Raw genomic sequence first — 24,051 nt, forward strand, 5'->3', positions numbered from 1 at the left:
ATTTATCCACCCTTGGACATGCTAACGAGATGACTTGTAATTACCCTGGTGTGGTCCCACACCCCCAGGTCCCCTACCCATAAGAGGTGAAATCCTGGTGATGTGGGGGTGAGTTTTTCATCCAGAAACTGCTGCTGCTTTCAGTTGACAGGTTTTGCTGGAAATTTTCCTCAAGCTGGAAAAGGCTTGAAGGTTTATTATTAAAAAGCCAATTACAGGGCCCTTAATAAGGGCCTGTGACTCATGAGAACATTCCCCACTGGCAGCTAAATACCCAAAGAATTGGTGTGTGTGGGGAAAGATCTTGTGTTTCATTTTTTTGGGGTAAAAAAAAAAAATCACAGATGAAAATGGTAGAACCAGGCAGATCAAAAGCAAAGTTGCCCATATTCCTCCAGGGGATTCAATCCAATTCCAGGTCACCAGGTGCTTCAGAGAGGAGCAAAAGGGCCTTCTCAGCCAATATGGCAGAAGGGAAACTGTCCTGGTGGTCCTCACAACAGCCAGGAACTGGCTCAAGATGGAAGAGTTTAAGAGTTCAGAGACCAAATGAAATGGTGCTGAATACCAAGCAAATCACCTGAGCTCCTCCTGAGCCAACCCTGGCTGAGATGCTATTTTAAGGGCATCACAAGAACTTTCACTTGTTCTCATTTTTAAGGAGGATTCTCAAGATTGTATTCAAAAAGGGCAAAGTCCCAATGCCAATTTTCCAGCTCACAGAGACAGAGGGAGTGGCTGAAGCCCAGGAGAGGATGTGGGAGATGCAGGTTGGGATAGCCCCATCACCATGCCTGGGGAGGCAGCCCTGTCAGATGGAGGAGAGTTTGACAGGTCACCTTCCTTCCACACACCTCCTTAAATCCCAATAGGGATGTGAGTCTAAATAATGGATCCCAAACCTTTTCCTCTAGATGCATAGAATCATAGAATCACAGAATGGTGAAGGTTGGAAGGGACCTGAAAGATCGTCAGGTTCCAACCCCCCTGCTATGAGCAGGGACACCTCCCACCAGACCAGGCTGCACAAGCCTCATCCAACCTGGCCTTGAACACCTCCAGGGAGGGAGCAGCCACAGCTTTCCTGGGCAACCTGTTCCAGTGCCTAAAAGTGACTCTCCTGCCCTTGGGCTGCTGGATCTGTCCCATACCCAAGGATCCCACAGAGCCAACAAGAACTGGTTGTGTCCTTCTCATCAGCTGGGGTGAGGCCCCTTCCCTGCTTCAGCTCTCCCACCACCCGTTCCTTCACCTTTCTCTGTCCTCACCCAAAAACCCTCAAAGCCCTTGCACAAGCAGTAAGACATATCCTGGCACTGACCATATCCAGGTCTTGATGGAAAGCTCTTCCCAAAGATGTGTTGACCAAACCAGCCCGAGGCTCCACAAGGCAGCCACATCCAGCAGGAAGGCAGTCACCATCCCCTTCCACCAGGCTGTTCTCAGCATTAAAAAGGCTTTTTTCATGGCTGAATCTTCTCCAACTTCACATTAGGGCTTTTTTGTGTCCAAGGGTCTGAAAACCCTCCTGACTAGCACTTCCAACCACTCATGCGCAGGGCTCAAGTTTCTTTATCCTCAGCACCAGGATGTTTTACAGCCCTGATCCGATCATGTTCTCTCCAGTATTTCCTCATCAGTGTTGCCATGCAGACACCAGGACTGGAAGAGATAGGAGCTGCCCTACCCAGTGTAGAAGTCATTTTCATCACTTCATCACACCAAGCCCTCCTGCTGAGATGACCTTTGGACCTTCCACCCTACCAAGCCAAAGACTTTCAACAAAAGCATCACAAGAACAGTTTCCCTATTTGATCTATTTGATAATTCAGAACTGAACAAGGAGTGAAGGAGGAGTTCAACCTTTCTTCTCCTGAAGGATTCTGACCAAGTGCTGCCTTTCTGGCATTTCTACTCAACTATTAAGCAAGATTTAATTTAAGCCTTTATGAGAGACAGATGACAAAAGATAGCAAACTACTCTCGCAACATTACAAGCTTGGTTTGGAGAAAATCAAACCAACCACAAACCCAACACTCAGAAAAGCTGAAGGAAGACCCAATTCCAAACCCCAACAGAGGAATGCTGAAGGAGTGGCTAAACAAGAAGCCTACACAACTGAAGACACTTCTACAGGTGGCTCTTGCTTCTCTATTTCAAAACAGCAGAAGGGACACGCAATTTTGGTCTTCTGCAAAATGTGAATGAAATCCAGGCCAGCCTGAAGTCAGACAGTTTGGTATCAACTTCAGCCCTTGACACTGCAAGGTTAACCAAACAGGAGACCCTCCCAAACATAGCTTTTATTCCCTGTTCATGGGCCCCTGAGGTACAGATTCCAGCACCTAAAGTCTGTACACAAAATTCAATTGACTTTACCCCAAAAAGCTGACCCAAGAGGACTCAGGATTCCTTTGGGACAAAATAAGGCTTGAGGCAGGGAGAAACTCCAGCTCCCAGATGACACTGAAGGAATCCAAACTCTCCAGGAATGACTAACCCTGAGTTCAGCCAGGCCAGAAACATGAGCTCTGGCAACAAAGGGTGAGAGCAGGTACCCAAGTTGCTAGCAAACATCTGCCAAGGAGGGTCCAAATGCTCCTAAAGCAAAGGAGATGCCAACAGCCTCCCCAAGCCATGAGCACCAGGGCAACGGATATGGAATGAGATGTTGACCCTCTTGCAACCTACCAAAGGTTAAAGCCCATTCTTTAACTTTTTCTAAAAACAAAAAAATGCCATCAAAAACATGGGTGGTCCTCTTTACCTTACACTCTTCATCCAGAAGGTCCAAGACACCAAGTTTTGCCTCTATAAGGTCTATGCAGGGCTGGTTATCGTAGAAGTCGATGAGAGTCCAAGGGATTCCCTCCTTCATGTACTCTTCTTGCTCCAGCTTGAACACATGCTGAGAGGGGAAAAGCAGCAGTTACTGCCTGTGACCTGAGCCCCCTTCACCCACTCGTCCCTACTGGAGGAGCGTAGCCCCTGAGCACACCCAGAAGCTGTAGAAGCTTTAGGTGCCCCCACAAAGAGCTTTCTACAGGCTCTGCCATTCACACAATGCAGCTTCTGGCAAGGAAAAATCAAAGCCTTACACTAGGAAACCACAGGACAGGGGGAAATAAAACAAAGGCTGTAAATGATTTTCACCAGGAAACGACTGAAACTGTCACACCATCTAGGCGGGAGCCATAAATTGAAATAGCAGTGACATGTAGAGCTCTTGGGTTGAGACAAATCCCTCTCTCCTTCAGTGCTCTGCTGGTTCAAGTAGTGACCTGCCGCAGATTCCCAAGCTGGGAGCCCCTATCTGTGAGCAGAGCTTCACAAAAAGTACCCATCATTCTAGAAGGGATATCAACAACGGAATCTAACTGACCCAGGAACATTTCTATTTCAGAGTTTTCTTAAAAAAAAAAAAGAACATAATCTTTGCATAGCTTATATACCTCAGACCTCTGCCCAAGCAGATAAATTGTCTCTGGCTCCAAGACACTCTAAGTATATTAAAAAATGATTTTTCAAATGTACTTTTTCCTGCAAAGATGGCTTTTTAAAGTAAATAAAAAAATCTCTTAAAACGTGTCCTCTCAGAGTTTGAATTTATAAGCTTCAGAAGTGCTAGTTGGACATGGGATGTAAGATATGAATAGTGCAAATACAATCCATAATTTACTTCTCATTTTCAGCAGCACTGATCTGATGCAGGAGATATACTGCAAATCTTCATGTCCATGCATCTGATACAGTTTCAAAGTACTAGATGACTCTGCAGTCCTTAGCTGCTCCAATTTAACAAGTTTTCCTGAAAATAATAGTCATCTTTTCCTTGCTTACAACAAAAGCAGAAGGCAACCCCCCTTACTGGTTGCATTTCCAGTGCAGGCTTTGATGGTTACAAAAATTGGTTGGGTGGCTGGGCCCAAAGAGTTGTGTTCATGGAGTTCAGTCCAGTTCGGGGTCAGTGACAAGAGGTGTCCCCAGGGCTCAGTGCTGGGGCTGCTCCTGTTCAACATCTTTATTGATGATCTGGATAAGAGGATAGAGGGCACCCTCAGTCAGTTTGTAGATGACACTAAGTTGGGTGGGAGTGTTGATCTACCTGAGGGTAGAGAAGCTCTGCAGAAGGACCTGGACAGGCTGGATCCATGGGCCAAGGCCAGTTGTGTGAGGTTCAACAAGGACAAATGCTGGGTGCTGCACGTGGGTCACAACCCCAGCAGTGCTACAGGCTTGGGGAGGAGTGGCTGGAGAGCTGCCCAGCAGAGAGGGACTTGGGGGTGTTGACTGACAGTGGCTGAACATGAGCCAGCAGTGTGCCCAGGTGGCCAAGAAGGCAAACACCATCTTGGCCTGCACCAGGAACAGTGTGACCAGCAGGACCAGGGTGGTGATCCTGCCCCTCTATTCGCCCTTGGTGAGGCTGCACCTCGAGCCCTGGGTGCAGTTTTGGGCACTGCAGGATAGAGAGGACATGGAGGTGCTGGAGAGGGTGCAGAGAAGGGCAACTGGGCTGATGAGGGGTCTGGAGAACAGGGCTTATCAGGAGGGGATGAGGGAGCTGGGGCTGTTCAGCCTGGAGAAGAGGAGGCTGAGGGAGACCTCATTGCTCTCTACAGCTGCCTGAGAGGAGGTTGTGGTGAGGTGGGTGTTAGGCTCTTCTCCCAAGGAACAAGTGATAGAACCAGAGGAAATGGGGTCAAGTTGCACCAGGGGAGGTTCAGGCTGGATATCAGGAAAATTTTCTTCATGGAAAGAGTGGTGAGACCTTGTAAGAGGCTGCCCAGGGAGGTGGTGGAGGCACCATCCCAGGAGATGTTAAAAAAACAGGCGGATGTGGTGCTTGGGGAGATGGTTTAGTGGCTGGGAGTTTTAGGATGGACAGTTGGACTTGATAATCTTGAAGATCTTTTCCAACCCTGATGACTCTATGAAAGTGCTTGTATCTAATAAAATCGAACAATCTCAGGTTTTTGTGAGCCATGTCTAGGTGAAGAAATGAGGAGTGTGTCCAATCCTGCTACTTAATACAGTTGCAAAAGTTGAAGCCACATTTAACAGGCAGCTTTCCACCCAACCTCTGCCTCCCTCTGGAAATCAGGACTTGGCACAAGCCCATCCAGGGCTTTCCATTTAGGATTGAAACTAAAAGTTGTGAAGCTTTCTACTTCTTCAAAGCCACCAGCGAGCCTTTGCACAAGCCATCTGCAAACCTGCTGCCACTATCAAGCTTCTCAATATCAAGCCCAAAACTTTGCTTGGATGGTTAATAGTTAGTGAAATTCCAGTGCACAATCATTGCCTGGGAGAGATGGCACCCCATGGATTACATTCACACTGGCCACACAATCCAGCCAGGCTGCAGGTAAATGCCATTAAGAGGAAGCCAAGCATCCAATAACCTTACTACATTTTCTCCAATTTCCTGGAACATTTCCAAGCTGACCTTACCAAGTTGAACTGCTGCTGGAGCTTTTCGTTGGCATAGTTGATACAGAACTGCTCAAAGCTATTCACTTCAAAAGTTTCAAACCTGCAAAGCAATGAATAAATCAGCATGAAGTGACATTTCTTCTCAAAATCTACTTTCTCTCTGCAATGGTGTCATCTGCCTGATGGGGAGCACGAGGTATTCAACCATCTCCTCGAGTTCCTCTTATCCCAGATCTACATTTGATTCCTCATTGCCTGAAATGTCCATCTTCCCTTGCCACAACTCGAGGGATTCAAGAGGGATTCTGCTATGCATGGATGAAATATTTGGTATGACTTTAGTTTCCTGCCCATCAGCCAGCAGAGCTGAGATGAGAAATGTAACATCCTCTCTCAGGGAAAAATATGATGAAATACTAAGCCCAGAGAGTTTCACTGCAAACGCGATAGAACAACAGTAGCTGCTATTTTCAAAGACCCAACATGGTATTTTTTTAATGTGATTCAATAGAGCAGAAAAAGAAAGGATTAAAGTAATAATTATAGCACAAAAAAAGAGATATATGTGAGGAAGAGACTTGGGGAAGGCAGAGGGAGAACTGGTCTAATTCCAACATGTTCCTCTGGTGTTGGTCCAGGTGATGCCTCTCTTCACCAGGACTTCTGAAGCTCCCCTTGGAGAAACATTAACCCAAACCCACCCACAGGCCACTGGTGAACCCCAAATCCAGCTCAGAAATGGCTTTAGTCACAATTAGAAAAGAAAAACATGCAATTTTAATAACAAAACTACAGGCAAGGAGCAGAAATGCCAGTGGAGGCCCCGGGGTGGTCAAGGCTGAAGCACAAGACACCCAGGGACAGGCACAGGGAGCTGGGGTTGCTCTTAAAAAAAGGACATTTTTCAGCTACCACAGGGAATTATGCTATTTATATTTCTATTTTGAAGGCACAGTTGGAAGGGGGAGGAAAAAAATCAAGTCTTTGACACATGACTGGAAGGATTAAACTAAGAGAAGAAGTGGCAGGGCTCCCTGTGCTCAATGAATAAGCTGCTGTAATGTTAAATGTGTGGTGAAATAATTGCTCTCGTAATAGGTGCTGGCAGAACAGTCATAAAGCACTAAACAAATTAAGCCTTTTTTTCTTCTGAGGACCACCTGGCTGTTATCCATGGGATGGAGTTATTTCCCAGGTATTGCCAGGTGGTAACACAAAATGCTTGAGCCCTTGGGGAAAGGCAACACAAAAATGCCAAAGGAAAAGGTGGAATGGGATAAACTAGGCACTTTTGTGCTTTATCAGCCCCTAAACCCTCCAGGTAACCCAGGACCACCCCTCACAATGCTTGCACCAGGAGCTGCTGTAGCCTGTGCTGAGCAGAGGATGCTCAATCCATCCCCATCCTAATAAACAAGCTTGACAGGCTTTAATGCAACAAAAACTGGTGTCTAAGACCTAAAAATGTTTAATATAAACATGTGGCCAAGGCCTCAGTGATGAACATTTCCTTGGAGGGCTCCTGTTGTGCTTGATCTTGCTGGTCAGTGCCTCCAGCTCTTGCAACTAAAGGGACATGATGTTCTCAGGACTCCTTGGAAAAAACAAATCCTGGGGGTTCATGAAGAATTCTTCACTATGAGGGTGGTGAGACCCTGGAACAAGTTGCTCAGGGAAGCTGTGGCTGCCTCATCCCTGGCAGTGCTGAAGGGCAGGCTGGATGGGGCTTGGAGCAACCTGGGCTGGTGGGAGGTGTCCCTGCCCATGCAGGGGGGTTGGAACTGGGTGGTCTTGAAGGTCCCTTCCAACCCAAACTAGTCTGGGACTCTATGACTAGAGATACTGAGGTGCCAGCACCCAAAGTCTCTGCATTGTTAATTTCTCAGCACTGAGACAGCAACACCCCTTCTGAAAGGGGTTTATGGTCTCTGTGTGAGACCAGACTCATAGATAAGTGTTCAAACCTGTCTCTTTTCATAGGACCTGCAGGCCCCTCTGGAAAAAAAACCACTGTATGCTGTGGTGACACCAGTGAGAAGCTTCCACTGGCCGTGATGCACAGATCTCCAGCTAAGGAAGGTTTTTCTTCCACACTAAGAGGTTTTCAAGCCCAGTTTAATCTTTCACGAGCGTTATCCTCAAGTCTCCTTTTACTCAGACTTCTAGAAGACCGCATCTGATTTACAATTCAGACTTTCTCCTTTCTGCACTGCCCCACTATCACCCACACAGCTCCATCTCAAAGTTTTGTTTACCACATTCCAGCCTGCAGACATCCCTATTTGTGAGGATGCTGATGGGAAAGAGCTTTTCCATCCCAAAGAGTCTTCAAACCAGCCTGTGCCAACCCCAGCTTGAGATCTTCCAGGTCCTGTGCTATCTACCTAGGACAGACACTGCCTGTACTGTTTAGGGTCACACAACCCAAAGGAGGATCACAGCTGCAAACTACTAACCATTTCACTTTTTTTTCCATCCCTTTCCATTATTCCCAACCCCTGCCACAAGCCAAGGTGAAGGAGACAAATCAGAAAGGCCTTAATTAGAAGCAGAGAGGGTTCCTACCCGTAGATGTCGAGCACACCGATGAAGGAGTGTTGCTTGACCGTGGTGTGCAGGGCCTTGTTGATGTGCTGCACGATCCAGTTGAAGAGCTGGGCATAGATGTGCTTGGCCAAGGCATTCCTGGCATTCACCACTTGCTGCAAGGACATGTTCTTCACATAGGTCTCGGCCGTGGTGACCAGTTTGCGGTGGCAAAGCCAGTGCTGCATCTGGCTGTGCTCCACCCCAAGCAGGTCACAGAAGTTGTTCAGGTGCTCGTCCTCGCTCTGGGGGGAATGAGAAGAAACATCAACAGGTTGGGGATGTTCCAAAACTGGATTTTTTTAAACAGTGGGTTTCCAGATCAGTGCAAGGAATGAGAAGCACTTCATAACTACTTTGGGAAACACCGTGTTTCTCCATGGTTGGAAGGATGCAGAGGACCACTCATCTAGCTGCACCAGTCTGCATGGACAGGGGTGAAATGGATGACATAGAGCTCTGAACCATGGCACACTCTATGGCTTTCCTCTGCTCTGGCTAGCCTGAAGTCTTGAACTTCCCAGAATCACAGAATGGTGGGGGTTGGAAGAGACCTCTGAAGATCATCTAGTCCAACCCAGCTGCTAGAGCAAGATCCTCTAGAGCAGATCCCACAGGAACATGTCCAGGTGGGTTTGGAATATCTCCAGGGATGAAGACTCCACAACCTCTCTGGGCAGCCTGTCCCAGGGCTCTGTCACTCTCACAGTAAAGAAGTATTTTCTCATATTCAGGTTAAACCTCCTGGGTATCAGTTTGTGCCCATTACCCTTTATTCTGTCACTGGACACCCCTGAGAAGAGTCTCACCCCATCCTCCTGACAGCCCCTGTAGATATTTATAAACATTGATGAGATCCCCCCTCAGTCTCCTCTTCTCCAGGCTGAACAGCCCCAGCTCTCTCAGCCTTTCCTCATGGGGAATGATCCAGCCCCCTCATCATCTCAGTGTCCTTGTGCTGGACTCCCTCCAGCAGCTCCTTGTCCTTCCTGAGCTGGGGAGCCCAGAACTGCCCCCAGTGCTCCAGGTGAGGTCTCACCAGGGCAGAGCAGAGGGGGAAGAGAAGCTCCCCTGACCTGCTGGCCACACTCTTCTTAATGCCCCCCAGGGTGACACTGGCCTTCTTGGCCACAAGGACACACTGCTGGCTCATGCCTATTGTCCACCAGGTCTTTTTTCCCCAGAACTGCTTCCCAGCAGGTCACCCCCTAACGTGTACTGATCCCATGGGGTTCTTCCTCCCCAGATACAACTTGCCCTTGTTGAACTCCCTGCTCAGCTCCTCAGCCTATCCAGGTCATCCTGGATGGCAGCACAGCCTTCTGGTGTGTCAGCCAACCCACTTAGTGAATCCATCTTCACAAGAAGGAGATTCCCAAAGTGACTGCTAACAGAAAAGAGCTCTCTCCACTTCAACCCTCCTTGAACAGCAGCTACATGCTCCTCCAGAGCAACCTTGAGGAATCCTCAACTCAAAGCTCAGGGGATGCCATTATCCCACATCTTTTCCAATCTAACCTCATTTTAAGTAACAGAGTCACAAAACGTGCATCATCAGAAGACCTTTTTTTTTTTTTCATAATAAACAAAATGAAATGTGACCTTCATTTCCTTCAGTGCATTGTCTTTCACCCCGCCTCAAACTGAGACAAGGCAGTTCTGAGTCACTATGATGCTAAGACAGAGGGTGTGGCCTTTCCAACACTTAAAAATCAACTTCCCTCTCCTTAGTGTGATAACACACACATAGAGGAAAGCAAAGAGTTTCCAGGTGGATACATGCTTGCATAAATGCTGGATGGGTTTGGGGATGGAAAGAAAAAAGGCTTTAAAAAGACCTCTAGGATATATTTTTTTACCATCCTCCCTTTTTTTGATCACGGATTCAGAGTCAGGTTTGATTTATTACCACACAATTAAATCTGAAGGTAATTAAACAACATGAACTTATTACAGAACTCAGCATTGTCAGAGAAGACCAGTTTTTACATACCCATGTTATCAAATATCAAGCTAATTACCCCCAGCTTCCAACTAATTGCACAGCACAGGATCTCAAGGGCACCACTCAAAGTGTGTGGAGAACTCATTTCAATACTTTAATTAGCAATAAACAACCCAGGTTGGGATGCAACAATAACTGACAGGACACTTTTCCACAGCATCACTTTTTTTTATTCCCCTGAACAAACAACTAAATAGAAAACTCCCCACTAAAGCATCTTTAGTCTTATTTATTCTTGTTAATTAACTGTGAGGTGCTGCCGTGAATACTGGATGGCCACATGATAAGCAGTAGCTTCATGGCTTTGCCTGTAAGCAAAGGGGTTGTAGAGCATCAGACCTTCTGCTGGAAGGACTCACTGCTCCCCCCCATACTCTGTGCACCATTCTTTTAAGAAAGTAGTAGCAGTTGGGACATCAGGTAGTAAGTAACCTTTGAATCACCTTATTTATGGAACTAGACAATCTTAGCTGGGCAAAGAGGAACCTCATGAGATTCAACAAGAGCAAGTGCAGAGTCCTGCACCTGGGAAGGAACAAGAAAATGCATCAGTACAGACTAGGAGGTGATCTGCTAGAGAGCAGCTCCATGGAGAAGGACCTTGGAGTCCTGGTAGACAACAAGTTCTCCATGGGAGAACCACATGCCTTTGTGGCCAAGACGGACAATGGTATCTTGGGGCGCATTAAGAACAGTGTGGCCAGCAGATCAAGGGAGGTTCTCCTCTCCCTTTAATCAACCCTGGTGAGACCTCACTTGGAGTGCTGTGTCTAAGTCCTGGGCTCCCCAGCTCCAAAGGGACAGGGATCTACTGAGAGAGTCCAAGGGAGGCCACAAGGATGATGAAGGGACTGGAACATCTGTCTGATGAGGAAAGGCTGAGAGACCTGGGGCTGTTCAGTCTAGAGAGGAGAAGACTGAGGGGGGATCTAATTAATGTCTATAAATACATGAGGGCATCAAGAAGGCAGGGACAAGCTCTTGTCACTTGTGCCTTGTGACAGGACGAGGGGCAATGGATTCAAACTGGAGCCCAGGAAGTTCCACCTCAACATGAGGAAGAACTTCTCTCCTGTGAAGGTGACAGAGCCCTGGGACAGGCTGCCCAGGGAGGCTGTGGAGTCTCCTTCTCTGGAGACTTTCCAGACCTGTCTGGATGCCTTTCTGAGTGACCTGCCCTAGTTGGGTTTTGTTGGGTTTTTTTTTGGTCCTGCTCTGGCTGGGGGGATTGAACTCTATCTTCAGAGGTCCCTTCCAACCCCTAATATTCTGTGATTCAAGGTCCCTTTCAACCCAAACCATTCCATGGGCTGGCTAGACAGGAGAAATAACACACTATCTCCCAGGAAAAACAAAGCAACCAGGAAATCATGACGCGTTCTTGAGAAAAGCATGGAAAAGCAACTGGAAAAGGGCTTTCTGCTGCTCTGGAGGTTCAACATACCCAAGGTGGCCTGACTGAGGAGCATACAAAGCTCCCCACATGCCCCATTCTTGTTGGTGACTCACCGAGACGCTACAGGCATCACCGTCCCGCTCCGCTTGGATTTCCAGGTTCCCCAGGTGCAGAATGGCAGCAATGATCCTAAAAATGGTCACCTGATGAGACTCCTTCACTCCTGCAGGAACAATTGAGAGCTGGATGTCAAAAGAGAGAAGACAAACTGTGATTTGTAGTTTATTTGCAAGCACTCAAGGTGTTTTGATTTCCTTCGGGGGGGGCTGTTGGTTTTCAAGAAGAAAACTCAACATGAACTCTCAGTCAATTCACTCAAAAATGACAGTGAGGACACTGAGAGGAGCTCCCCACATTATTTCTTCATCCCTAATGGCTGGATCCAAATAATTTTATCACAGATGAGTTTCATACTACTGGGAACATGCATAGAACTGAGGGTGCTGCTCTGTAATGATCCAACAGGATCAGAGCTGTAAGGGCTCTGAGGTTTTTAAGGAACAAGAAGTTGTTTCTCTGCCAGAGCCCAACAGTGAGATCTGTCTGGCAACTGAAGCAACAGAAATCCCAGCTTATTGCTGGTGTCCCACAAACAGAGGAGAAAATTCAAAACCACAACTGCTGCTGGGGCAGGGCACCAGGGAGGTAATGAGAAGCTCTGTCCTGTGGTCCCCAGTGGTCTCTACAGGAGCCACCTGGTGTGGGTCTTCACTGGGGGGTGTAAGATATTATTGCTTGGTCCCGTTTTCTGGCAGGTTTTTGCAGCCATTCCCAGCAGGAGCTTTGTCCAGCAGCAGCCTGCCCACAGCCTTCCTGAAACATCCTGCACTTTTACCTCCCAACTGAGTTTCTGTGCCCCTTATGTGCTCAGTGCTGGTGTCCTAATTATCCACCCAAGGTCTGAGACATCACCTGCTGGCTTTTGAATTACCAAGAGCTTTTGTTTCTCTCTCTCTAGGGACTTTTCTGTTATCAGCACAGTGAGAAAAGTTTCAAGGTGACTTGAATGCTCTGCTGTTACTTGGAGCTCTTAATTGGAGTTAAGCCTGGCCAAGGGTGGAGATTAGCAGATAAATCTGCCTTCTCTTTGACACACACACACAAAAGCAAGACTAGAAAGTGTAACAGCAATTTCACCCAGCCCTGAGCAGAAGCAGACAGAGCTGGAAAACACTGAAGGGAAATAAGGGAAGACAAAGGAAGCATGTGAGGAGCAGGAAAACATCCTCAAATTGGTAGGGGAGGAGGATGCTCACACAGTTCATTACAGGGACCTGCAAGGAGACAGGGGGGCTGATGGGGAGGCAGGGAAGGGGACCAAAGGGACAACAGATGTGACAAAGGGATAGGGAGAGGGTTCCTGGGGATTACAGTCCCATGGGAAAGTTTAGAGTGAGCCAAGGGATTGTATATTTTTGAGGAATTAACAGATCAAAGTCACACAAGCCAAACAAGAGGATGGTCAAGACAAGACCCTGCTGTCACCCCAAAGAAAAAGAGATGGAGCCCACTTAAAACACAAAGTGGACAAATCTGGGGGAAACATCTGTAGTTGTAATGCCTGAAATTAGCTCCCATGCTCCCTGGGGTTGGGATACAGCAGCTGGGGGGGATGTCACAGCTGGCTGAGAACATCACAAGCTCCTCTCCCAACAGACGAGGCACTGAGACTGACCAGGATTTAAAAATCTGGTTTCAGATAAATATTATTCAACTCTGGGCAAGTCTTCCCCTTGCAAAAGTGGCTTTTTCCTTTCAAGCAGTCACTGCAGCAGGCAGGGGGGGGTGTTGCAGCAACACATTTTGCAGCTGGCCATGCAAACACCCCCTCGGCACAGCAGGGATGTGCTCAGCTCATTATTCCCAGGAATCAGCTGCTCGGAACAATGCTGTGATGGTCCAAGAAGTTACATCACCCTCAACCCAAATACAGACTGAACTGCAGAGTAAGAACTCTTTTCCTGCCTGTAAATAGGGTGAGAAGTAGCTTTGGCTTTGGTTAATTTTGGTTTAATCTTCATTTCAGTGTCCTCCTGCATTTCACTGCTGCCTCACAGGCAGCTCACACTAAAGAACAAGGTAAAGCTCAAGAGGAAGATGGGTTTATACCTCTTAGTTACAAGAAAGCTACATAATTCAGGCAAAATACTGAACAACATTTGCAGGAGACTTCTTCTTGGAAGCCTCTAAGCAGAGCAAAGCCTTACCAAGCAAGGTGAAGGCATGCCTGGTTTTCTCAAAGTCATCAGCGTCATCCACACCATCGATAGACGTGTCACCTCCCTGAGAAGTGTAGAAAAAGTCTTCAGCACATGCTAGGAGAGAAGAAACAGAAGAAATGCATCAGTGAAGAGCAGCTTTTTGGACCAAGAGGCCTTTCAAATGCAGATGTAACAAGAAAAAGTGGCAGGATTTGTTCCTGCTTTAAAAACCTTCCCATGCAATTGCCCTGTCCTTAAAAAAAGAGGGTTGAGGTCAAAATCATGAAGATGTGTGTCCGAGGCTGGCAGGGTGAGTCCTGGCAGAGCCACTACCTGGGAGGGTCGACAGCCCAAGGGGTGGACAACCTCCCCATCCCACCCAGAATAGGTTCTCAGCACCAAGTAGGAGAGAGACACCAAGAAAGACTCAGAAAGATCATTAACACACACTAACATATTTCCTATGTATCCTTAAAACAAATAAAAACCCCAACCTATTGAGCATTCCATGTCAGCCCTCTAGTAACCTTTAAAATCACTCTGATTTGCCCTTTTCTGGAGTCACATTGCCACCAGAAGTTCCCCAGCCCTTCCCAGGCCTCCTGCAGGCTTTTGCATTAGCTGTAGTTCCAGGCTGTAAGAAAAAAAAATGTGTAATTCTTTTTGGCATCCAGAAAGGTTTGAGGAACTCATGTTTCAGGAACCCTGCTGGTTGCTGGAGCATCAGAAAGAAGGTGCAGGAAATGCTGATTGGGGCCAGAGCCCGTGTCTATCCCAGTCCCCCCAGCACAACAGGATGGAGCAACAAGGCAGTTAAGAGATCTGGTAGCAGTTGACACGACCAGGACATGAGCCACCAATTTTAATTATCCACACTGAGATCTGTTTCTACCTTTAGTAATCTCCGGTATGACTGGGTGGGCAATGGATCAGAAAGAGCATGAAGGAGCAGGCCTTGGGGGTGCTGGGTGATGAGAAGCTCCCCATGAGCCGGCACCGTGCGCTGGAGCCCAGAACCCCCCCGTGTCCTGGGCTGCATCCCCAGCAGCGTGGCCAGCAGGGCCAGGGAGGGGATTGTCCCCTCTGCTCTGCTCTGCTGAGACCCCCCTGCAGGGCTGGGGCCAGGGCTGGGGTCCCCGGCACAGGAAGGACATGGAGCTGCTGGAGAGAGTCCAGAGGAGGCCCCGGAGATGCTGGGAGGGCTGGAGCAGCTCTGCTCTGGAGCCAGGCTGGGAGAGCTGGGGTGTTCAGCCTGGAGAAGAGAAGGCTCCAGGGAGACCTTCTTGTGACCTTCTAGTACTTAAAAGGGGCTTAGCAGAAAGATGGGGACAAACTTCTTAGTAAGGGCTATAGCAAAAAGAGAAAGGGTGATGGTTTTAAACTGAAATACAAGACATTTAGAGCAGATATAAGGAAAAAAATCTGTTATGCTGAGGGTGGTGAGACCCTCTCCCAGGTTGACCAGAGAGGTGGGAGATGCCCCATCCCTGTAAACATCCCAGCTCAGGTTGGAGAGGGCTCTGAGCAACCTGATCTAGTTGCAGATGTCCCTGCTCACTGCAGGGGGTTAGACTGGATGGCATTGAAAGGTCCTTTCCAACTCTATTCTAAGCTTCCATTTCAGCACAAACACTGGTTAAGCATGGCCAACGTGTCCAAGTTGACCCAAAAAGTTCTTAACATCAGTCCAGCACTAGCCAGAATCCAAAAGCCCCTCTCTCCATCTGCCACTGCTCTGCAGCCACAATGGAAACCTCTGAGAGACTTTACAGCAGCAAGATGCTCTGTGCTGGCATCACAACCTGCCTTCCTCACCATTTTAAATACTTAAAAGCATATTTGAAGCCTCACTTCTCTTCTTCAATAACAGCAAAAAAACAGAGATTAAAAATGAATCACACCACATCTCTGCACCCCCTGCTGCAAGTCAAAACCTCTTTTTCTGGTGAGGTTTTGCTGTAAATGCTCAAAAAAACCCCAAAAATAATGGCTGTGAGGAGTTAACCACTGACAGCCAATCTAAAATATAATGGATTCAAAGGACAAAGCTGCAAGACAACAGACAGGTCCACCCATACTCATCCTTCATTTGAAATATGGATCTTTATGCACTTTTCCTGCAATATTCACACAGGCTCTCCCTGCTCTAGCTGGCACCTACCACAGCATGTGGCTCACTGTGGTTCTGCAGGCAGTTTCTACAGAATTCCCAAGCTTCTCCCACCATGGCTAACCTCCAGCAACAGCTTCTACCCACCAGCAGCACCGGCAGGAGCCCAACCACACTGAGAGGTCCTCCAAGCTCATCTGCTTTCAGCTCCTCCCCCAAACAGGCACACACAACCTCAGTGACATACACTTCTAATCCCACAGTGTTCTCCTGTCGCCATCACACCCAAGCAGCAGCCACTGGCATGTAAGAAGGTCCAAATACTTACTTAGTCCAAGGTCTTTGAATTCTGGAAGACTTGCTGAGGCACAAAGCTGATAGAAGATGTGGTAGTTGCGCTCATCCTCTGCCTATGGGGTAAAATGCTGAGTTAAGTGAGATTGGAGCAGAGATCCCTTCCTCAGCCTGGTGCCTGCTGAGCCTGAGGCCACCCTGACCCCCTCCCCCAGCTTCCCACCATCAAGACCTCCTTGCTGCCATCAAGAGGAGGACCTGGGGCCACTCAGAAAAAAAGGAGGTGCCAAGTCTTGCCCTGACCACAGAGCCTTGTTAGCCTTGCTAAGGCAAAAAGGAACTTTATATTTGCCTACAGAAAACCTGGAGAGGAACTTTGGACAAGGGTATGTAGCAAGAGGACGAGGGCTAATGGATTAAAACTGGAAGAGGAAGATTTAGGTGAGACACGAGGAGGAAATTCTTTGCTGTGAGGGTGGTGAGACCCTGGCCCAGGCTGCCCAGGGAAGCTGTGGCTGCCCCATCCCTGGCAGTGTTGAAGGGCAGGTTGGATGGGGCTTGGAGCAACCTGGGCTGGTGGGAGGTGTCCCTGCCCATGCAGGGGGGTTGGATCTAGAAGATCTTTAAGATCCCTTCCAACCCAGACCAGTCTGTGATTCAAAGGTATTAACTTCCACACTTTCTCCCTCTCTGGGATAGCTGGGCTAAGTCATTTAGCAAGTAGTGCCTTAAAAGACCACTAAAAGAGTGGCCCACAATTCTGGCTTCCCAGTGCTGATAGATTTTTAGGACTTTTGGTATTAGGTTTAGATTTTTTTTGTTGTTTTTCTTCTGTAAGGACAAAGGTTTTGCCGGAGCTTCTGAGCTAGATCTCGAGCATGAACCAAGAAAGCTTGTCCTTAGCTCTGCTCAAGAAACACGCCACAGCACAGACATCAGCCCCCTCTGCCTCCCTTCCATCTTCAGAAGTTAAGGTTGCTGCCTGCAATTTATTCCTTCTGGCTTTTTATGTTCTTCCAGAAGGTGGTCACCAGGTTGGGATCATCAAGAACAACTGCAAAAACTAAGCTTGAGAGATATGTATGGAAACTGCATCCAGCAGGAAAGCTACTCATAAAGCCAGAAAAAAACCTATGAAAATCCAGCACCCAAGAGAGAGAAAAGAAGGAAAAACCAGCACAACTCCTCACCTGGAACACAACTCGTGATTTTTCCAACAGGTAAGTCCTCATGTTGGCACCAATGATGTGGTATCTCTTGTCAAAGCCAATCTGAATGTACTTCCCAAAGCGGCTGCTGTTGTCGTTCCTCGTGGTTTTCGCGTTGCCAATCGCCTGCCCCGAACAAAATGAAACATGCATTTTTCATGTAATTTTTGAATTTATTTAAACTTTGACATTTGTAATCAGTGTTGCAGAAACAGACATGGGAGACTTTGAGGAAAACACCTTCCCAGATGCAGAGGGCAGAGCAGCAGGAGCTGATGAAGGAAAAGCAGTGACAGGACTGTGGGGAGGACTCAGTTGCTGGATAAAAACTCATTTGTGTTTCTATGTGGTTTTCTTCCACAAAAATGCTGGAGACACCACATTTTCAGTCATTAGACTTCCAGAATGTCCAAACCTCTCTTCAACAGGTAACATCAGCAGTTCTACTGCAGGAGACATGGGCAACGAAGCTCTGCAAGAGGCAGGGAACCAGCTGCAATCCATCTCCAGATGTTCAGGATTTGCTCCATGGATTTGGTGACATGGCCAGTGTCCCTTCATGCCTCTCCAATGCCTGCCTGTCATTGACCAGACTGCCCAGCATAGTGGTGGAGTCCCCATCCCTGCAGGGGTTTCCAAGCCATGTAGATGTGGTGCTGAGGGACATGGGGCAGTGGTGGCCTTGGCAGGGTTGGGGGAACGGTTGGATTTGATGGTCTTGGAGGTCTTTTCCAACCACAACAATTTTAAGATCATCTTGTTTCATATGCTTTGATACCTTGGTTATAAAGAGAGATGCCTGCCCCACCTCCCAGCAGCAACATTCATCCCACACACCAAACACAGCACACCTCAGTGCTAAGTTCAAAGCCAGGTTGGATGGGGCTTGGAGCAACCTGGGCTGGTGGGAGGTGTCCCTGCCCATGCAGGGGGTTGGAATAGGATGATCTTTAAGGTCACTTCCAACCCAAACCAGTCTGGGATTCTCTGATACCTCCATATTTTCAGACCAGCTCAGCATTGCTGAGAGGCTGCAAATCAGGTCTGGCTCACAAGCCACTAAGGCCATTATTGTTTTTGTGACTTCTGGAGAGACAGGGTGATCACTGCAAGCAGGCCAAAGGACATGATGAAACTTTTACCTCCATAATTGGGCTGGATGCCAGGACTTTGGCTTCGATGTTGGTCTCGCTGGCAGAGCCACCAACGGTTGCAAAGAAGCGCATCGCGTATTTGGCAGAGACCGTCTTCCCAGCGCCCGACTCCCCGCTCACGATGATGGACTGGTTCTTCTCATCCCTGTTGGGGCAGAGAAGAAAAGCACCTGTAAGGCAATCCATTCTTTCTCCTTAATAGTTTGTTCTCGTAGACTCACATATGGTTTGAGTTGGAAGGGACCTTAAAGACCATCCAGTCCCAACCCCCCTGCATGGGCAGGGACACCTCCCACCAGACCAGGTTGCTCCAAGCCCCATCCAACCTGCCCTTCAACACTGCCAGGGATGGGGCAGCCACAGCTTCCCTGGGCAACCTGGGCCAGGGTCTCATCACCCTCACAGCAAAGAATTTCCTCCTCACGTCCAACCTAAACCTCCCCTCTTCCAGTTTTAATCCATTCCCCCTCATCCTACCCCTCCCTGCCCTTGTCCCAAGCCCCTCCCCAGCTTTCCTGGAGCCCCTTCAGGCACTGGAAGGTGCTCTAAGCTCTCCCTGGAGCCTTCTCTTCTCCAGGCTGAACACCCCAACTCTCCCAGCCTGTCTCCAGAGCAGAGCTGCTCCAGCCCTCTCAGCATCTCTGTGACCCTTCTCTGGACTTTCTCCAGCAGCTCCAAACCCGGCACCTGTGCAATTTAGCCACATGCTTGGGGAACCAGAGAGTTTTCACCACAGGGTTCGATACAAGCTCCCAAATTCCCAGAGCTTCTGGGCTAAGCTTTAAGTATGTAATTGAGCCTATTTTAAAATGAGATTAAACTCCCCAGACTCTGCCCAGCTCTCAAGCATCACAGCTGAATGCAAGCACAGAAGATCCTATCACAACCATAAATTTCCACTTTGCACTTCTCTTAACAGCAGGAAACACCACAAAAAAGCATTTAAGATACTCAGAGCTTATACCAGAAGGAGAAGGAAGGCTATAAGATTGCCATGGGCCACCCTCAGACTTTCAACCCCATCAAACCAGTGCTGCAACACCACACCACTACCTTCCTCTGCTGTCAGGCATTGTACATCTTGATTTCTTCAAGGCTTAAGTTCATCGATTTGGAAAAAAGCCTCAATTGAGGCAAACACGTGACATTTTGGTCCAGGTTACAACCTTCCAATGCTTCCAGCAGGTGAGGATTGGTGGCTCATTTCCAGGTGTTTTATTTTTCAGGGACTGATTCCTAAAGTGTATCTTAATTTACCTCTTAGTCAGCTCTGCCGCTGTCCTGAGCATCCACCAGCAGGAGGAACCTCCAACCACTCCAGCCATCAGGCAGTTAATGCAGAAATCCTGGCCATGAACTCAGCACAACCTCACCCAGGCAGCAGAAAATCAGGAGCTGGTGTTGCTAGTGACTCATGCTGGGTGGGGACAGGCTGGGCATCTCACTGAGGACTTACGAAGTCACTGCTGCCGGCCTTCCACACGTCTTGGCCAAGCCACCATGACTCTCCTGCAGGCAGCCAAGCTGGCAGGATCTAGGCATGGAGCTGCCAAGATGCCAGTCTCACACCTTTAGACTTCCACGGGTGTGTGATAAAGCTCATCTTGTAACGCAAGCCACCAGGCTTGTCCATCCAACAGAGAAAGAGCAGTGGAAGCTTCAAAGTGAGGAAGACTGAGCACCAGAAATAGAATTATGCTGGATTAACCCAGAGCTTCCCAGACAGGTGATGGTGGTGGTTAATTACAGTTCATCTCTGGTTAAAGTAGGTGAGGAAGTTTCACCTCTGCCTTGATGATCTCTGTGGACAACCACTTGCTGAGCTCCAGCAGTGAACATCCCACACTGCCCAGCAGTAGGATGCAACATGAAATTCACATTGGCTACAAAGACAGGAGCAAAGAGGCATGGGCTGCAAGCATGGATGAATGGACTGTCCTTCAGCAGAGGTGAGCAAGAAGCAGAAGAGGTGACAACCAGGTTCTCTGCCAGCAATGTTGACCTCTTTCATAAATTATCCATAGCAGCTATTAGTTGGAGGTCGGACAAGACCAACCCATCAGGCAGCCCATCCAAGGAGCTCTCCAGACCCACAGTCTCCATGGGCTTCAGATCCCATCACAAACTACCTTTTATGTTGCACCTCAAGTGGCTTCTTCCTCCTTCTGGCTCATCTTCTTAAAAGTACCATCATTCTCCAAAAGACACTGAACCTAGTGATAAAAAACATAGCCAACACCATCTACTGCTACTGCAGTCACTCTTCTAGGTCACTTTTTCCCAAACCTCCTGAAGAATTTGCCCTAATGTCTATGTCAAGTGGGTCTGGTGGATTCTCCATGGCCCAAGAAAACTTCTGGATTTGTATTTTATTAATAAAACCAAAGAAAAAGCAAGGTACTGGATTCCAGGCAAGTCAGCAAGGCTACTCAAGCTCCTGCTTTTGAAGCAACTTGTCTCTTCTGTTGGTTTCTTTTGGTGTAAAATGCATCTTCAGATATTTTCAACTTCAGGAAGAAATGCCTTCAGGAATAAAGGCTGCAGAGACTTGCCCTTCTTCAGTGGACAAGTTAACCAACTGCTGGTGCTAGCAGGGAGAACCAGATGAATCCCACGGGGTGGCTGGTAGCAAACAGGCTACCCAGTGAGCAGAAATTGTTCAAACTAGGCAGGACTTGTTTGTAATCATGGAATGAAAAACACTGAAAGGTTTGGCCACCGTGGAGGTGAGGGATTAAACAGCTGCTTGAAACACAGTCCATGTGGGCAGCAGCACAGAAGAAAATTATTGTGGAAATAAAGCCTGGATAAAATGAAATGTTATGGGTGAACACCAGCAATGTTGTTATGCAATGTTGGCAATGTTATGTCGTCTTCTGGGGTTTATGTGGCTCCTGTGACCCTCAGGGGTATCATTGGGGCTTGTTGTGCCACTTCAAGGTGCAGCAGGGCTCAGACAGCTCCCAGGATGCACACGTGTGGGCACACAACATGTCACACTCAGGCAGCAACACAGGGAGTCCAACAGGGATTGGGCTTCAATGATGGCTGAAGACACTGTCCCCACCACGTGCCACTGCTGCACCTCTAAAGAAGGTTTGAAGCACAACAACACACAACTCCTCAACCTCTCAAGTACTTGTGTTGCTTCACTCAAGAGCAGCTTTCCAAGATGACACACGGCCTGGAAAACTAATACCATGATCTCAGCCTCAACCTCCATCCATTAGAGATGCCTACAAAGTCATCTAAGCGCGGAAGTTAAACAAGAACTAAGTCCAGGATCATTTGTTCCATGTGAGAGGCAACTACATCTCCAAAGCTGAGGGCTGCAAGAGTTGATGGCATCTGAGACAGCCTATGGACTGCTGGCTGTCTGTGCAACCTGAATGTTTGGCCTCATTTTCCTATTTGCTCTATTCAAGCAGTAAAACCTGCTCAGAAGCTGCCACACAGGTGAGTAGCACATCTTTACTTTTGCAGACGTGTGCCATGTTATGAGCAATACTCATCAAGACTCTCACCCTTGGGTGAGGCATCCAGCCCAGCCAAACAAGCAAGACAGTCACTGGAGTTTTCACAGTATGTGGAAAACACCACAGAATTGTGGAAGGGACCTTTCAAGGTCATCTAGTTCCAACCCCCCTGCATGGGCAGGGACACCTCCCACCAGCCCAGGTTGCTCCAAGCCCCATCCAACCTGCCCTTCAACACTGCCAGGGATGGGGCAGCCACAGCTTCTCTGGGCAACCTGGGCCAGGGTCTCCCCACCCTCACAGCAAAGAATTTCCACCCGATGTCTAATTAGGAAGAAAAAGAATTTCTTTCTAATGTAATTTCTTCTTTCTTCTCAGTCTAAAAGTCTGGTAGATAACTGTTGCTTTTTTTTATTAAGACAACATCTAAAGGTGCTGCTCAAGACAATAATAGTCACTTGTCAACAAGGAGAAAGGGCATTTCAAACAGATACCTGATTAGCAGTAGCTGCTAATTACCAACCTTCAGATCCAGGACACAGATTTCCCTACTTGTTAAAGCAGGGAAATCTTCACCCATGGCAATACAGAAAATGCTGTTACCTTCCCAGGTGCCTCGAAACAGACTGGGAAAGGTGTAGAAATGTCCAAGCTTCCAGTCCACCTAGCTGGACCCAGCTCTCCAACTGCTCTAAGAGCTGAACTCATTTTGGTTGCATGAGAGAAATGGGAAGGGAGGCACTGTTCCCTGTGTCCATACACCATTCTCCACCTGGGAATGTCATTTGCCATTGTATTATTTCCCATCAATTTACATCTCTAAGTCAGGGTTGAACATCCCTGTGAAGTCCGAATGGCAGGGAAGGCAACCATGGCAAGAGCAAAGGGGTTGAACCCAAGCAGGAGTGCTGGTTCCCACCACTTCTCCATTGAGGAGAGATGGGACATCTCAGTTCACATGTACACATCCAAGATCCTTGGCCTTCACCAACACTGCTTGAAAGCAGAAAGATAAACAGACCCCAAATCTTCTCCAGAACTAAACCACAGTCAGAAGTTTTCCAATGTGAGCTTTTCTTTAAAGCAGTAAATGCAAAGCCACGAGAAGGGACCAAGAACTTCCAGGACTTGTTTTCATAGTCATCTCTTGAGAAAACCATCACCAGGAGCTTTAAGCAAACCACTGCACAATACCTTGATCTCAGCAGTGAGAACAAAACCAGCTGCATGAAAAGCAAAGGAAAAATATCCAGAGAAAATGAGGCCAGACCCCAGGAATAATTATCAGGGGGTCACTCCAGCTCTAATCCCGGATCCGACACTAATTCTCCATGTGGTGGAACAAGTCAATGAGTCTGTCTGTATTTCCACTGCGGAAATCATATTTAACCTACTTCTTTTTGGGCTGCTTGGAGGATTAGTGCTCATCAAGCCATGTGAAGATTAAAAACCCTTTAAGCACCATCATTTGACTGGAGCCTGACCACAAGGAGAACATCTGTAAAGTGGCACCACTGGAACGTGAAGCAGAGTTGCTGACCAGAGTGGCAGCTGGTTGGTAGTTTTTTTTTACTTGTGGGCTTTAATTTGGGTTTCCAGACACCCACGTCTGGGATCACTGGTCACCACAAACATGAAAACAACAACTTTGGAGTAGACAGACTTTTCCATCTGAGAAACCCAAGAAGATGTTATTTGTGTCGGACCAAAGAAGGGTGTTTAAGGTCCTACTTTCCATTTGCATCATCAAACATCTGCTACAATTTTGTATTTTATGCTGCAGCTGCCAAAGCCAGCAACAATACAAGGATGGGTTTTCAAGGGCTACCTATTCATTTGGGTCTTCATTACATCTTACCTTTCATAAGGCACAGGATCCCAGACTAGTTTGGGTTGGGAAGGACCTTAAAGATCATCTAGTTCCAACCCCCCTGCATGGACAGGGACACCTCCCACCAGCCCAGGCTGCTCCAAGCCCCATCCAACCTGCCCTTCAACACTGCCAGGGATGGGGCAGCCACAGCTTCCCTGGGCAGCCTGGGCCAGGGTCTCACCACCCTCACACCAAAGAATTTCCTCCTCATGTCTCACCTCAATCTCCCCTCTTCCAGTTTTAATCCATCC

At 47.9% G+C, this 24,051-nt stretch overlaps 1 protein-coding gene and 1 long non-coding RNA gene across 4 annotated transcripts in view; one reads left to right on the forward strand and one right to left on the reverse strand.

Moving 5' to 3' along the window:
* LOC127395475 (uncharacterized) overlaps window positions 1-24,051 on the forward strand; it is a 308,391-nt gene that overhangs the window by 132,903 nt on the left and 151,437 nt on the right. The gene's annotated exons all lie outside the window — the stretch shown is intronic.
* LOC127395437 (unconventional myosin-Vb-like) overlaps window positions 1-24,051 on the reverse strand; it is a 129,314-nt gene that overhangs the window by 62,795 nt on the left and 42,468 nt on the right. For both annotated transcript variants that reach the window (XM_051642441.1, XM_051642440.1), the window contains exons 5-12: window positions 18,440-18,596; window positions 17,280-17,423; window positions 16,124-16,205; window positions 13,692-13,799; window positions 11,538-11,647; window positions 8,003-8,268; window positions 5,456-5,537; window positions 2,769-2,909 (exon numbers count right to left, since the gene is read on the reverse strand). In XM_051642441.1, the coding sequence (XP_051498401.1) occupies window positions 2,769-2,909; window positions 5,456-5,537; window positions 8,003-8,268; window positions 11,538-11,647; window positions 13,692-13,799; window positions 16,124-16,205; window positions 17,280-17,423; window positions 18,440-18,596 (1,090 nt within the window). The remainder of the gene's footprint in view (window positions 1-2,768; window positions 2,910-5,455; window positions 5,538-8,002; window positions 8,269-11,537; window positions 11,648-13,691; window positions 13,800-16,123; window positions 16,206-17,279; window positions 17,424-18,439; window positions 18,597-24,051) is intronic.

Source organism: Apus apus, chromosome Z (genome assembly GCF_020740795.1).
Source record: "Apus apus isolate bApuApu2 chromosome Z, bApuApu2.pri.cur, whole genome shotgun sequence".
NCBI classification, from domain to species: Eukaryota; Metazoa; Chordata; class Aves; order Apodiformes; family Apodidae; genus Apus; species Apus apus.